The sequence below is a fragment of the Gouania willdenowi genome, chromosome 7 (genome assembly GCF_900634775.1).
Source record: "Gouania willdenowi chromosome 7, fGouWil2.1, whole genome shotgun sequence".
NCBI classification, from domain to species: Eukaryota; Metazoa; Chordata; class Actinopteri; order Blenniiformes; family Gobiesocidae; genus Gouania; species Gouania willdenowi.
Window position 1 is genome coordinate 21,013,909 of NC_041050.1, and position 16,913 is coordinate 21,030,821.

The 16,913-nt window shown below is 39.4% G+C and overlaps 1 protein-coding gene across 1 annotated transcript in view; it reads right to left on the minus strand.

Annotated features, from left to right (window-relative positions):
• The window catches only part of klhdc8b (kelch domain containing 8B), a 72,161-nt gene that overhangs the window by 11,399 nt on the left and 43,849 nt on the right, over window positions 1–16,913 (minus strand). Inside the window, exons 4-5 of the mRNA XM_028453146.1 lie at window positions 6,440–6,604; window positions 732–956 (exon numbers count right to left, since the gene is read on the minus strand). Of these exons, the coding sequence (XP_028308947.1) occupies window positions 732–956; window positions 6,440–6,604 (390 nt within the window). The remainder of the gene's footprint in view (window positions 1–731; window positions 957–6,439; window positions 6,605–16,913) is intronic.

The following is a 16,913-nucleotide window of genomic DNA, read 5'->3' on the forward strand; positions in this document are numbered from 1 at the left end:
GAAAATGACTCAAAATACACAAAACTAAATCCTGATACAAAAAATGCACAAAATGACAACAATGCACAAAACTACACCAAAAAAGATACAAAAATACATAAAATGACAGAATCACACAACAGTGGCAACAAAAAACAATAATTATACAAAAAATGCACAAAAAGACAACAGAAAGACACAAAAATGTACAAAAAGACAACAGAAAGATACAAAAATGCACAAAAAGACAACAGAAAGATACAAAAATGCACAAAAAGACAACAGAAAGATACAAAAATACACATAATGACTCCAAAAACATACATTACAAAAAAATGTATAAAAATGAGTATTAAAAAACAACAAACACATTTATCATGCGCATGTCCCATAAAATTAAACCAGGGAAATCGCACATGCAAATATACCCCTTTATAACACTACATATAGTACAGAGTATGTACACCTCTTTGTACATCCAACCTTCAAACACATTCTCATTTGGTCATAATTGACAACCCACATGAATGCATACTTCCGAGGGGCACTTTACTAGTGTTTTAAAATCTACGAAGGTTTGAACTTTGAGAGTGTTTAAACAAGAGAGGAATGTTAATGCCTGTCTGAGTAAAGTGTATAAAGTGTGTGGTGAGGGGTTTTATAGCCTTAAAACATGTAAATTATTAGTACAAAATAAAGCTGACTACTTAGCGGATTTTGCCTACTGTATATTAAACCTTTTTCATTTGTACCTTGGTCCAAATCATACTCCTCCACAGTGTTGACAAAATGAGGTCTTGAATAGAAATTGTGTGGCCCTGGCTGCTGGAGGCCTCCGAGGCTGAGGAAGCTTTCATCGGTCATGACACAAGAGGAAAAGGCCCGCCTGCTTGGGATGCAAGGGAATCGAGTCCAACTCTTCATCTCTAGGTCAAAAGCCTCCACTGCTGTTATTGGCATTTTCCCCTGACGACCACCTGAAGAATAGAGGTACAGAACATTGTGATAATGTCAGACAGTTGCATGTTTACATAATAATATTGATGATGATGACGATGATGCATTGGATTTATATAGTGCCTTATGGTCACTCATAGCACTTTACATGTTCTAGCAGAACAGGAACCCACCTTGCTGACAAGTAGTGCAGTCACCAACATTTATTCATGTATAATAATACAGCCAAACTGACACACGAGTATTTTGAATTCTACATTGATGACAAATTTTGTCGTCTGTTTGTTCCCATTGTTGACAAACTCCTTTGATTTAGCCAAAAATTATGGGGCCAGCACAGGTCGTTCCAAGCTCATAGCAGGAATCCTCCCCTCCCCGTCCCTCCTCTGGCACGGTAGAACGGATGCGTTCACCAGCTCAACTTGGTTCCCACAGACAAACTCGTCATCACGTTCATTTATGACACATGTATGGCAATAGTCACCATTAAGTGACTCTGGGTTTGTTGTTGACAGTACATGCTGTTAATTTCATATTTTCTGTTGCGTAGGGTAACTATCTTTCAAGATTTACCCAGACACGTGCTCTTTTCACAGCTGGATTATAGGAACAGACTGGGTTTCCCAGGGCCCCTGAACGCAACATGTTCATTTAAATGACCGTAACTCTTCTCATATTTGCTTTATCGGAGAAATTCCACCAGTTTATGAAAGATAAGAAGTTGCTCTTTACAGCCAGTGACGGTAAATTGAAGTGTCGGTACATTATAGATGCTGCTTTGTTTTGACAAAATCGACACGAGGAACATAGAGACAACCAAGTGAGTGAGAAAGAAAGAGAGCAATTAAAACAGACCAAATAGCAGTGGATTTATTGAAAATGAAGACTCTTGATAAAAACCACCATGAATGGAGGTTCAAAGGGATTTGAAAACAAAGGGTAAACTGAGCCTATAAAGGTAAGATCAGGTTAATTTCTGGATCAATAACTGTCATTCTGCTTTTGTGGAGCTAGTCTTTGTGTACGTTAATGTAAGAGTAAATAGATGCTTTTAATGTGTGAGAGTTTAGGACAGAGTATTTGTGTGTTTGTTTAAACTTGTGTGTGTGTGAGTCCTTCTGAGCATATTTATCTCCATCACTTTCAGTTTTCCTTTAGATGAACATGACAATATCTAAGCTTCCAGTGAATAATTTACAAATAAAAAAAAAGTTCACTTATGATGACATTGAGATCTCAATTTTTTTTTTTTTTTTGTAAATTATTCACTGGAAGCTTAGATATTGTGACAATAAAGATATCAAAGGTTGTTATTTTGACGAATCATATTTATGAATAAAAGTTATGATTGTATTATATTCTAAAGTTTAGAATTATCTGGCTGGTCTTCCTTTCTTTCTGTTCACAACATAACCTTATATTTAGTTCTAAAAAATGTTTACAGCTAATTTTACTGATTATTGTTACACATCATCCTGTATGTGCATTATATACAGTAAACCAAACCAAAAAAATCTGTGACCACTGCGGCTTCTCTGTGGTAGAGAAGAAGTGCTCTAACTTAGCTCCAGCTCCAACAAACGAAAACTCTGTGCTCTTAGTGAAAAAGCCCTAAAAAGAAATTTTGGACAAATTTGAGAGTAGTACTGGGTTATATTAGCAATGAGGCAAAAATACTTCATGTTTTTCTTACTAATCACGTCCAAAAAATTAGTGGAACCACTAACTCAGGGCAATGATACTACATACACCCAAATTAAAATCCGACCACGCCTCAAGAGGCTTGAAAGTCACAGATGACCCTTCAACTCATCTCCTTGTTCCATAAGAACTTGGGATCAGAGAACATTGGTCCCAAGTTCTTATGGAACAAGGCCTCACAAAGCAATGTACATCTGAGCTTATGGTGGGAGATCCAGAAATTATGACAATACAAGTGGTGCAAAACAAGGCTATCCAACAGTTCAACATTAAAGAGCTCTAGTCACAATTCTCAAATTGGACTGCAGCAATAAACGTCTTTGCGTTTATCCAAACAATGGCTAAAAGAATAAAAACAGCATTGCCTTCAAATGAAAGGAAAGACGACAAGCAATGTATAGGAGGATAAGGGTAGTTAATAATGGGTTATATGAATGAGAATATTAATTTTGATTATTAATATTAGCTCAACGAATTACTGGGTGCCACCTCTAAAAGAGGAAATATGTCTAAGTTTTTCTTTAGACTAAACAAAGTATTAAATCAGGGAAGTGAATTCTAACAGCAAATCTACACCATCATCACAGCTTTAATGAATCAGAGGAATCAAAGATTACAGTTTAACCTTTTATTTGCATAATTCAGTAAGAAACGAGAACAATGCGGTGATTAAACCATGATGAAATGCATTTTGAAGCTAATAAAAGTGAGGATTACATCTAGTAAAGTGAATCACTATTCTAAAACTAATCTAGACTAACTATTGTAAAATCAAAAAATAGAATCATAAAGCGAGCTCATAAAACAAAGAGGGAAGACAGACAGGGGAGACGGACAAACATATATGTGGTGAATTTTGACTGGAGTGTAAGTATGAGGATGTATTGAATGATCGCAGCCGGTTTCAGAATAAGAGGGACCACGGTTTGGTCCACGATTCAGATGTTGGAAGGTCGGCTTTCAGGCACGCTCTTTTGCGTCTTAGGCTTTCGCTGCGAGCAAAGTTCTTAAAAAGTCTAACTGATGCAACTACAAATAAAAGAAAATTGAAATGAAAGACTGGAAACATGAAGGAACACGTGTGAGCTTGAACGCCCGCTTCCAAAACTAAAGTTTCGGGCAGCGCGTCTTTTTTTAAAAAATATTGGAGATGCCTTTTGGAGGAGGTGTCTTGGTTGATCATTGTGAGATCATATCAGTGATTGGTCAATGTGTCTGCTTTCAGCTTGTGGGTGTGTCTCAAATGTGGGTGTGAAATGGGATGACATAGACAACAGAGGGAGTTCCTAACATAGAAGAATGCCTAATAATTAATTCCACATATTTCAAAACATCTTTTCAACATCATATGTTCATATATCATGTATTATGAAACAGTTAGATACCAGACACGGCTGAAAAATTAGCATAGTTATTACTTAATAAACCTGAATGTCTAAATTCATGTTAAGGAATTTTCTTTACCATATGGTTAACTGTCAGTACCTTGAACTAAGCTTTGTGATGTTTTCTAGTATTTCAAGCACCTTTTAAGTGATAAAACATTTTAAAATAGCATTCTGTTGATTATTGAATTACATGAAAAGAGTGGCATAGGACAGACACTATTTGCAATTTCAATTTCTGCAGGAACCATTCCAATAATCCTTTCTTTTGTGACTTTTCAAGTACATGTTCTTTGTTCTCATTTGAGCGGGAAACAAAAAGCTGGTATTATTCCAACGTCCTGTGTGACCACTGGTTTGGGTTCTGGAGGTGGCAAAACCTGCAGGGGGTCGGAGCCCAGAGTTTGAAAACTTAGCAACTTTCCTTTTGATCGTAATGTAACAGAGAGGTGATAAAAGGAGCGAAACTGTTCTTTGATTCTCCTGTGCCTTTGTTCAGACAGGAATTGGGACAAGATCCCCCTGTGGTGCAAGCTTGCATTTCACAGTGGGAGGCAGCCCCTCTGACTCCATTGACTGGTGAAACTAGTGTCCTAGGTCAGAGTTCAACTTGGAGGATTTGGTTCCCTACAAATGTTAACTCTTGTCAAGTTTGCGTAACAAAATACTTTTCAGAGGAACTTGAATAAACCCGGTCGATCACAAAAGTTGCCCCGCCACCACAGACTTTACTCCAGAACGGTAATGAGAGTAAGAGGAAGGCTGCCAAAGTAAAATCCTACCTGACAGAAAAGCAATGTGACTTCATGAACACACCAGGCTCAAGCCATGCAGAGGTGAATGAGAGCATCAAAACAGGATAGTGTGGAGCATGCACAGTAAATTTCTTGCTCACAGTGCTGAAAGTGACTTTTCTTTATGAAGCAATGTACATTGAAAACAGCCGCCCACTTACAGTTGATAACATAAGTGATCCCACAAGTTTAGACCCCTAAAGCCTAACCCTCTCATCACAATTAAATGTTCTGTACCACCTGGTAACTTTGCAAGGGAAGATGTGTATGCCTAGAAACGCTGGAGAAGTGTCTAATACCTATCAAAACAATTTGGGAGCAGGTGGAAGAAAGAGTATCTAGCTAACATAACACTGAAAGTATGGAGGCATATTTTTTGGGAGTGAGTAAGTCGGTAACAAACGGTTCCACAATGATTATCATTTGGTCTTCACCAGGGTGAGAGTTTGTTCTCATATTATTTTATACGTTAAGATGCTAGCAGCTAGCAGTAATGGCTATAATGTAAACAAACATGCAAAACACCTTAACAATGACATTAGCATGACAGTCAAGGATAAAAGAGGTTTGTTTGTCACATACATATATATATACTACTACTGACTGAATAGTACTTTGAGTGTAGTGAAATATTATTTGGGTGTTTAACTTTTACTCTGTGCACAGCGTGTGCAGGGGTGAAAGAAAGAAAGAAGGGGCAGGGGTCAGGGCAGGCTAAAAAGTCCTGAATGAACATTTAACGACAACCTAATGCTATATAAACACAACCACAAAAACAAACAACACATACCTCTGATGAAGTGGTCTCTACATACACGGGCATTAGCAGACTCTGCTCCTCCCGACCACAGACGTAGGTTTAAAATCCACTTTTTACAGCAGTACAATTCTCACCTTTTTGAACAATAATCTTTGGTACTCTATAAAATCCCTTTTCCTTTTCTTGGTTAGAACATTGGAGAAGTCGTAAACCACACAAACATGGGTATTTTGATTATTTCAGATGGCAAATTCTCAAGCTTCCTGCCCTCCATCTGAATCTTGCGCTCTTGCGATGCAGCAATGTGACATCACGTGAAATCAACCTATTCCTCGTAGTGTTTTGCATTGAGCACATCAGTGTTCAACTGCTTCTCATAAAAGTATATCTATATGGTGGTTTGTGTGTGTCATTTGAAAACAAAACACTTTTGAGAAGATATAACATTGATTTTATATGTAGTTTCATTTTGCAGAAAAATTGAGGGGTTTTGCCCATTGTGTGTTTTTTGATTTGTGTGTAGAGTTCTTAGAGTATGAGGCAGAGTACACGCCAGAAGAAGCTAAAAAAGCTGTTAAATGTTTTTTTTTATTTTTTATTTTTTTTTTTTTTTATCGATGCTGCAGTTTTTCAGTAAACAAGGGAAGATTCACAACTGTACATTTTTATGTTGAAGTTGCAGTTAAATTGTATCAGAGGCACTAACAAAACTGCCTTGGTGATTGTTATTATCAATTCAAGTACATCAGAGCAGGATCAGTGCTTGTTCAAATCAGTATTCTACTGAAAAGAGTAAGGCCCCTCATAATCCCTTAAAACTGTTTTTAAAAAACAAGAATCAATAAATGAACTAGAATTCCTACCCAACATGTAGATTTTGTTTCCTCTTATGAAGGGCGTAGCTCCATATCGAGGCGTTGGCATTGATGTTATTGGCTGCCAGTGGTCTTTTTCCAACTCATACACTCTGACCAAAGCTTGTGGTGCAGTGTCTGCTCCCATACCTCCCATTGCATACACTTTGCCATCTGGAAAAAAGATAATACAGTGTTAACACATTCAAAAGACCTAGTTGTAATTCGGTTTTCTGATGTTCACACTGCTAATTACTGTTTGTTTGAATATTGGGGAATATTGAAAATTAATCCCCTCCAGGGGGTCTGGTGGTCCTCCCCCAGAACATTTTTAACAAATTGCATGCAATTTTCTGCCTTGTGGTGCATTTTTTTCTTCCCAACAACTTAGAATTGTTGGTTGAGATTTTGACAATCTTTTACTTTGAGCAGCAGCCACAGCAAACTTTTGACCCCTCCATGCACCTGCGATTGAGCATACCTGTCAAGTTTTGGATTTGAAAATGTGGGAAATTTTCTGGCGCCCGCTACGAGCCGTCCCACCACCCCAACCAAGCTCCAGTATCCCTTATATTTTAAGACAAGTGTACAAGAAATCTAAAATAGCCACTTGTAAACCACTTACTAAATACAATTATGTGATTAGAATCTGGTAGGTCGACCTTTAACATTGAAATGCTGTGAACATTCCTACTAGGGCTGAGCAATATGGACCAAAACTCATATCTCAAAATATTTTCTCAAAATGGTGTTATACAATATAAATCTTGATAATATTATTTGAAATGAAGTCTGACCAGAAATAAAATTCTGGGTTAAATTTGCTGATATATAAATATCTGCTATATTACAATATCACAGATATTGATATATATATAAATATATACAGTATATATATATACACACACTGTATATATACCAAATAGATATATCTTGAATCTTGACATATCACCCAGCCCTAATTTAACTAGTACAGTGCCTGTCGGAAGTACTTTATGTATTCATGTGGGAGCTTAAGTAGAGTTGTCAATTATGGCCGAATAAGTATGTGTTTGAAGGTCGGTTATACAAAGAGGTGTACATACTCTGTACTCTGTAGTGTTATAAAGGGGTATATGTACACTGTAACCGATTGCTGTAGGTTCTACAGTAAGAATATACAGTAACTTCTTTGTGTTTTACAAAGTTTAATTGTGTACTGCAGTGCATCATGGGTAAAGAAAATAATTACAGTAATTAGCATCAATTTTCTACAGAGATATATTGTAAAACTACAGGCAATGTGTGTTCTCCCTGTAGAGTGTGTATTACAGTTTTTTATTGTTTATGTGGGACCTCCCTCATGCACACATGGCTATTTGAAGAGGTAACAGATTTCATCCACAGATTCAGCACTGTGCGGTGTTCACAGTCAAAAGCCTCCACAGAAAACTAGCACACCAAGCTAGCCTATCTGAGCAGGACCCCTATCTCCCCCCTCATGGCGCGGCCGTCGCAGTGGGAGAAGAGACAGGGACCCTCGTGGAGACCGTGGAGGCACACGGCTCCAACTGGGACTACCAGCTTGACCGCTATCTACTTCATCACTGGTGAGTGATGAAGTAGATAGCCAGTGTCAGTAGATTGACCAGTAAATAGCTGTGAAGTTACAGCTATTTGCTGGCAATTTATGTTGCCAGGTAAATTCTCTAATTTGAATTAGATGATAAAAACAAGAACACAACAAAATACCACCTTTCTGTAAAAAATACAATAAATTGTGGTAATTCGTATACATCAAAAACATGTAAAAGTTAAACTGTTACATACTGTAATTGTTTTTACAGTAATTCAATGTGATGTGGGACATGCACATGATAAATTGATAAAGTTGGCACCAATGCTGCGGTTTACATAGAATCTGATAAAAGACACATACATTCGTACAAATACAACTATTTACTGTATTTAGCATTTAACATTTCTTAGTGCAGTGGTGCTTATCATCCAAGGTTAGTAATTAATATACAAACAGATGTAACTTATTGAGCAGAATGAGAATGACTTCATCTATAAATCATGTGTGTGGCTCACACTTCCAGAGAAAACATGGTGTGTGTGTGTGTGTGTCTCACTACTCCTCCGTGGGCTCACACACGCCGCGCACATGCACGCACTCAGTGACTTACATCAAGTTGAAATTGGTGCGTCTCACACCCAATGCGTGAGACTTGAGAGCTTTGCTAGTATATTAGTGTGAATGCTGCTCAGACGGCCCTCCTCCCCTCTGGTCTAAAGGCTGTTTTATGCTGGACGCATCAACGTGCTGCGCGGAAATGAGACACACGGAATCCGCATTAAACAACGCATGTTGCATTTATACTTTGTGCGGCTTCTGCTACCAAACTGTAGGGGGCAGTGAACTACAAACACACGCCAACCACGGTACAAAAGGAGAGTAGAAGAAGTAGCCATTGTTTACAACATGACGGCGACGGCGAGACTGTGTGTCTGCTTCGCCTATTTCTCCTCGAAGAAAAGGAAATTTGTTATCGTTTGTTACTACTGAGACGGAAAAGAAAGCGAAGGTGGTCGACTTGTCCTTTAAATTGTAAGAGCCAACCTTCCAGGAACTACAGTCCCTGTACCACATGTGGGCAGTGGTAGCAGGCCACAACAACCTTTTGGACATTGGCCATCTCAGCAAAGCACTCTCAGCTCCAAATGATCTCAGGTCATTGTTCCTGACACCACAGGGACTTGTTCCCTGGCAGGAGAATGTAATCAGAAGGTATGCTGAACATGAATGAAGAAAATACAAGACTGCAGTGAATGTAAATACAAAACTGTTTTTTATTGCCACACACTGTCACAAAAAAAATAAAATATACTAAAAAAGAATTGCACTTCTTTGTGACCTCAATTCTATATTCTCATACAGCACTTGGTAGATTGTATGTTTGACTGCCTCAACTTTGTGTGCTGGGATGGATTCCAGCATGTCAGCATCCACACAGCCAAACCTTGTGTGTGCTGTGTCCTTAATGGTGGCTGTAACGGTGTCTCTCACTTTCTCAAAATCTACTCATCTATTTTCAAGCAGGTCAGCATCTCTCTTCTTCAACTCTGGTCCTGGCGACACACTCCTTGAGGAACTCCTTTTACCTGAGCAGTACGACTCAGGTAAATTACATAAAATAAATTACATCATTTGTACGCACGGAGCCGTGCGGACCTCGCGGATGCGTCAAGCATAAAACGGCCTCAACACTAACCGGTGTAACCAGCGTTCATTCTGCGGGGATTTCAAAATAAAAACGTTTTGAAATGTAATCACCAAATAAGGAGCAGTCAAAAAGTATGTTTCCTCAAAAGAGAAATCTACAGGGACTCAAAACTTGTGAAAGAGCCTTCAACTATCTCCCTCTCTCTCGTGTGTCTGCAGTCCAAGTCTGCGTGGCTGTGTGCACGCTTCAGCGATTGGCTCTGTCCGCACACGTGACTCTAGCTCGCCATAGTGATTGGCTCTGGCACGCAGCGGAGCTATGCAGTGATTGGCTCTGGGCAAACACGTGACTCTAGTGGCTGTGCTTCGCTCGCGGTAGACAATTTTATGAAATTATTCATATAACTGTAGCATTACAGTACAAACTAATGCGACATTGCACAGCTTTGAACCAAGCTGTAGCTATGTACCAGGTATGAGCTCTGTCTGTCCCTGAACACCAGAGATATTTGAGGCACAGACACAGACAAACAGAGAGTCCTTGCTTTAATAGATAGATATACTTACAGTAAATATACGAGTCAACACATTGCATATGTAATTTCACGTTGCTTGTCTTTAAGTTGGACATTTACATTTTATTTTCATTACATATTTTTTTGTAATTTCTCATGCTCACTCGTGGTTATCTGGTATTCACTGATGACTTATTATACACATTTGTTGCAGACTTTACATCCTTTAACACTTTTTGGAAGGAGTGATTTTGTGGTCCTTGTGATTGGCTACAAATCTTACAAAACGTGTAGTTGTGTCCCATCCTGCTGCTCTTTAGGAAGATAAACTCTCTGTCCCATTTTCTAAGGTATTTACACGAGTTCTTTGTTTTTTTACGTCTTCTCCCATCTCTCTTCTAAGCTGTTTCCGGGTTTGTTGCCGCTGTCGGCACTAATCTCGCGAGAACTGCCACCCAGGCCACTTCAGATGGCAGTTCTTGCGAGGCCAGTGACAGCATTCAGTTTGGAGAGGCAGAGGAACAATTTTTTTTAAAATCTTTTAATTATTATTACATTAAAATACGGGATAAAAAATACTAATATGGGACGATGGCGGGAAAGATGTGTGTTTTCAAAGTGAGACTGGTTGCTAGTGTTGTGGTTGAATGAGCTTCTTTTGAGACGTGTATGAAGTGTTTTGTTGGTGAGAAACACTTTTGGGGATGAGAGTAACTGTTGAACTGAGATCATGATGGACATGCAGGCTGTTAAGAGTTTTGAACATGTGACTTCAGTTTCGACCAAAGCTTGTTAGCAATCGAAAAAAATACTGTGGTGCTGAGTTGAATGTGGCCGCTTAGTTACACAACACCACCTCCCGCCATGAGGGGGTGTTGTGTAACATCACAGTGGTCCGTCATAAAGTGGCTGAATTGACAGGTGAAGCTGTGGGAGTTGGAGACGATAGAAAGAGAAGCAAAATGGAGAAAGAGAAATTCAATAGGTTTTCTTTGCCTGCCTCCTTTTTCAAAAGTCAGGATCAAACCCAACATGGACAAAGATCGGTATGATCAATTTTAAAGCACTTTTCAGAAAAGGCAAAGAAACATGAACAAACTAAAAACAAACTAAATATGATGATTTAAAATCTTGAATATGTCCATATTTTGTAAACTAGGTCTTAAATTATATATGTTCATTAAACACTTCCCTTGTCACCCCGGTTTTTTTTAATTACTTGTTAAACTAACTAAAAAAATAAAAACTAAAATATGAAAAACAAAATAAAAAAAAAAACAAAACAAATGAAATTAGTATAATAACTCTGACACACACTCACTCATTCATTCCATTGTATATACTACATTTGTTCTTGCTTGTTTATGGGTTCTGTTCTTTTTTTTTTACAAAAAGGCTGTTTTCTCAGCTTTTTGCTCTGAAACTGAAGATTTGTGTAAAACTTGCACTATTCAATGGCTGATTACAAAAGAATCAAACGAGCCAGAAACAATTTTTTTTTTTGATGAAAGTAGAGGCTTCAATCTTTCAGAATCTGGTGTCAAATTTCAGATAGTCATCGTAGAAAATATTCTGTGGGTCTTTAAAATCAGTCAAAATGCTCAAAAACGGCTGGCACTGAGGGGGGTAGAAAATCTGAAAATGTCTGACACTGAATGAGTTAAAGAAGCAGTGTACTGACTGGGACAGTCAGTACACTGGGACAGTCTTTGGACAGTCTTTGGACTTTGGACAGTCAGTACACTCCAAAGAGGCCTGGAGACTGACTTTACTCTCTTCAGTCCACACTTTAACTATATTTTCCTCCCTCTTCAAGCGCCTAAAGGATGGCTCATAAACAGGGACTAAATAAACGCTGCTATGATAGGATGCACCGTAGGAGGGAAGGCTCAATGATTTGTACGCACCCGGTACAGAACTATAGCAGAGATCCAGCGTAGTGTTCCTGTGCGTAGTTGGATGTGATGTACTACTCATAAGCTCTGAGCATTCTGTCCAGAGTACAGTGGTTTAAATCACCCATAATAAACTTTGGTGACTCCGTGCTAAATGTGTCCAGTTTATGCGTGACGTCAGCGATCAGTTGAGAAGCCGCTGTCACAATGGCATGCGGATGAATATACACGTGTATAAAAAAGTTAATGAAATTCACGAGGAAGGTAAAAGGGGCGAAGAGAGATTGACACCAGTTCAATGTCCGCAGTACAAAAATTATCTCCCGAATCATCACAGTGTTGCAGTACCTGCACCAGTTTGATTTATGTAAAAGCACACACCTCCTCCTTGGCTCTTCCTGGTTGCCTCGGGGTCCCGATCTAGACGTATAGGGCCATCAAATCCGGTCAAAGACAATCCGGAGTCTTGATCCTCCTCCGACGGCCACGTTTCGGTAAAAGCAAGCACACAAGTGTCCTTAAACTCCCTTTTAAACTTGGTGTGAGTCTCCAACTCGTCGATCTTGTTCCTGATGGACTGAACGTTTGACAGCAGGACAGAGGGGAGGGGGGGAGCCTGTGACGATGGTCGAGCCAAAACGTCTTTAACCCTCTGGGGCCGACGGACGCGCCAGCGTGGACGTGCGTGATCAATGTGCGTGTGTTTTTTTGTGACATTTTCTTCAGCTGTCCGTGCAGGAAGATCGCTGCAGGAAGACCGCTGCAGAGCACGTCTAAAACGAAAGCAAAAGGGTTGTGCAGCAAGAAAGAACCACGCTGAAACCTCTCATTATAGCTGTTTCCTATTGGTTGAGAAGAAGAAGGCCATTGTCCAATCATAATGTCCACATATAGCGGGAATTTTGTTTTCAAGCGACAGGTAAACAGAGACGGAGAAAGAGAGGGTGAGTTGAGAGATTTGAGATAATAGTGATTATTACTGTGATTTGACTGTTAGTGTGTAGTGAGTGAGATTAGAGTGTAGTGTAGTGCCTAATATATTTGTTTATTGTTTTATATCAACACAATGAGGCACAGATAATTTACCTTTCCCTGTATTTGTGATTCATACTTTTTTGTAAATAGTTGTACAAAATCACCAGAGACATTGCTTCCATTTACTGTAAATAGCTATATATAACTGTGTTTTTTGATTAATCTGTATATAAGTTAGTTAGTATATAGTGTAGATTTGCTATACAAGCAATAAAAATGATTAGTTAAAAATGTTTGTGACTTTTATAGTAAAAAAAACTAACTTTTTTCCCACTCGATTTTTAATTTTCATAGTGGTTTTAGATCCACTTTGTTAATACAGTATGCCGTATTAAAGAACATACTTCACAGTCATATTTGGGAGGTTCTCCTGAAAAAAATGATACCAAACATGCAAGGTTTATGGATTTCCTTATATGAAATATAAAGGTAAAATCAAACACAATGAAAAAACAGCCCCAGAGGGTTAATCTCCGGTGAAAGCTGCCTCTCCTTCCTGTTTTTCGATGTTTAGGCCTTTGTCCTGGTCTACAGAGTTCCGTAGGAATGTTTGATGGTACGATGCCAGTTGTGGATGCCTGTACGGATAGGAGGGAGTTTCGACTGTGAGTGATAAGACAGCAGACATCCAGCTCATCAGCATGGAAGTAGTTGTCAAAAAAGACCAAAAACATGCATAGAAGCCAGTAGCTCCTCAGGTTCTTTGTCTGCAACCTGAATATTGACAGTCCCAACACTCGCTCATAAAAAACACACAAGATACAGAAGATACAGGTATACTTGCTGCAAGCAACACACACTCTCTGCCGGATCGCACTCTCAGGAGCACCCCAAGTGGAAGCCCATGCCCCAAGTGGGGCTGAGGTTCAAAGTACTATTGCCTCGCTTAAATCTAGACACCTGGTGCCGACGGTTTACCAGGGGAACTGTACAAGACATTTAATGAAACTCTGTCCCCTTACCTATTATGATTATTTATACAGGTCCAGTCGGATGAGGGTTTCCCACCTACCTTGACTGAGGCTGTTATTACAGTGATTCGCAAAAAAGGGAAGGACCAGCAGGAAGTAGGCTCCTACCGTCCTGTCTCGCTCCTGAATGTCGATGGTAAGCTCTTTGCCAAAATTCTAGCCAGCAAATTGAGCCCCTTGGAAATAGGTTGACAGATGACATCCTTCTATACATAACTTGTCCTCAAATAACTATTCCAACGTTTCTTAACAAAATCAATCTCTTCGGGTTTTTCTCCAGTTACTGGGTCAATTGGACCAAAAGTGCTCTCATGCCAATCCACCTTAACACCTGGAGTCACCTGGATAATCTCCCATTTAACATTTCTTTAGAAAAAAAATCACCTGCTGAAGTTGGAGCGAGAAAACTGTTATCTATATTCCATAGGTGCAATCCTACTAGCTCCAACTAAGACCAATAAAGCACTTTATAGTAACAACCCTGTTATACACAATATGATTCGCACCTGGAAACAAATCAAGTCTAATCTTGATCTTAGTGTTGTATCCCTGGCGCTTCTTATTGCTAGTAACCCCTCCTTTGCTCCCTCTAATCTTGATGGAACCTTCCATATGTGGAGCGTAAAGGGCATCCACTGTGTGGGAGACCTTTATATAGGAGGCGTGTTCGCTTCATTTACACAAATACAGTGGAAGTATGGACTTGAGAATAACAATTTTTTCCGTTATCTACAAGTTAGAGATTATATATGGAAACACTCAAAAATGTTTGACAGTAACATTATCAAAAATAGATGACTGTCTAAAACTGTCCCCATATGAAGCTAAGTTGATACCTCATATCTATAATATGATCAATGAGCTCCCCCTCATCTGAAAGCTATAAGTGTAAGTGGGAAGAAGAGTTTGGTGAATTTATTTCACAAGATTTATGGAAGGAAAGCCTTGAGAGTACACATACTTGTTCAAATAACGCAAGACATTGTCTCATCCAATAATCATACACAGGCTCCACTACTCGAAAGAAAAACTACACAAAATATACCTGGAGGTATCGCCTACATGTGATAGATGTCAGTCTTCTATGGCTACTCTTCTCCATAGTTTTGTTCTGTGTCAAAAGATTAATTCTTTCTGGATCAATATCTGCAAAATTATGTCTGAGGTCATGAATACTTCAATTAAACCAGAGCCTCTGCTCATTATTCTTGGAACATATCTGACCTCTAGAGGACTAAGTGCAACGCAACAACACTTTCTATCCTAAAAAATTAGTTCTTACTTTGTAGAAAAGCGCAACTGTGCCTACGTCTAAGATGTGACTGGAAATGCTCACTACCACTCTCCACCTGGAGAGGATAAGATATTTTCTGAAGGGCAGACTTCAACAATTCAATAAAACCTGGGAACTGCTCGTATCGTATCTTGCATCTGATGGCCGAATACAACAGTATTTGGTACAGTAACAACTGAGATGACTGAAGAGTGAAGGTCTCTAGGGGTCGTGGGGGGTAGGGGTTGTGTGGGCGGGTTTTTAGTTCTTCCTTTATTTTTATCTTATCTTATTTGTACTCTGTTTGGTTCTCTGTTCTTTACATTGCATGTTATTGCACTTATTTCTTAATTATCATATTCATATATTACTTCTGTGCCTGTCATTATATCTGAGCTTTTAATAAATCCAGGACTACATGCACATTGTAATAACTATAAAAACAAGCCTGATATATATTGATTAATGTATGTGTGAATTGCTTGCTCAATAAAAGATATTTGATACATATATATATATATATACATACATACATATATATCTGGAGTGCTGCTCAGCCGTGGGGGGGGGGTTGCCTGGGCTCCCAAGCCCCTGCTCTTTCTGCTAGCCTGGCTGCATCTTCGGGTCTGGGGCAGCGTTTGGGATTGCAGTGGTAGTTCTTGCACATACAGTGGTCTAAGATGCACTGGCATGCCTTGGACTGTGGGATAAAACTCGTAGTGGGCTTAACTTTAGACACATTGATCCCAAAATACCTGTTTTAGGTATTACCACTCACTCCTTCCCTCTGTCCACAGCCCTCTCTCTCTTCTCCCTTTAATAAAGTGTTTCTTACCCTTAACTCCCACACATCCATGCATCCTTGTTGTGGTGCTCTCTTTAAAGTGTCCCTCTGCAAACGCGCTGCACGCTACAGTTCCACGGCCTTTTTGTTCAGACCTTTAAAGGGCCTCTAAAATTTAAATTTTCGATTACTGGAAATTAAAGAATCGATTCAGAATCGTCCACCTCCGAATCTCAATGCATCTAAGAATCGATTTTTTTCTCCCACCTCTAGGCTCAAACATACTGTGGCATGGACGGGCCCGGTGGCGAAGGCACCGCCCCGCTCCCAACTCACCGCTAACCGGGGCCAAGGACATGGTTACCTCGCCGGCTCTCAGGCCGGGACGTAGCCCCCTCACATCTGGTATGGACTGTCCTCATTGCTCCCCGACACGGGGACCAACTTCCAACAGTTGGTGCCAAAGGTCGGTGGTGATGTCGGCCACCCAACCAAACTGACCCTCCTCAAAAACACGGATCGCTGTGTAACTGCACAGCAGAGTACAGTGAATGGAAGCATGTTGACCACCACCTCCTTTTCTTATAGCTGCACAACTGTCTCAGCATTTCCAGTCCCTGCCATTAATAATGAATTGTGTTCTTTTATCCATCCACATTTTTATTAAAAAACCCAAATTCCACAAGTGTTATGAGAGCTGATGTGGTAGGTTTTATTAAAGCTGCTTTGATTGTGCACAGCAAAATGTTTAGTGTCATGGGATTTATGCTGCTCATTTAAGTTTTGTTTGGAAGTCTTTATTTTT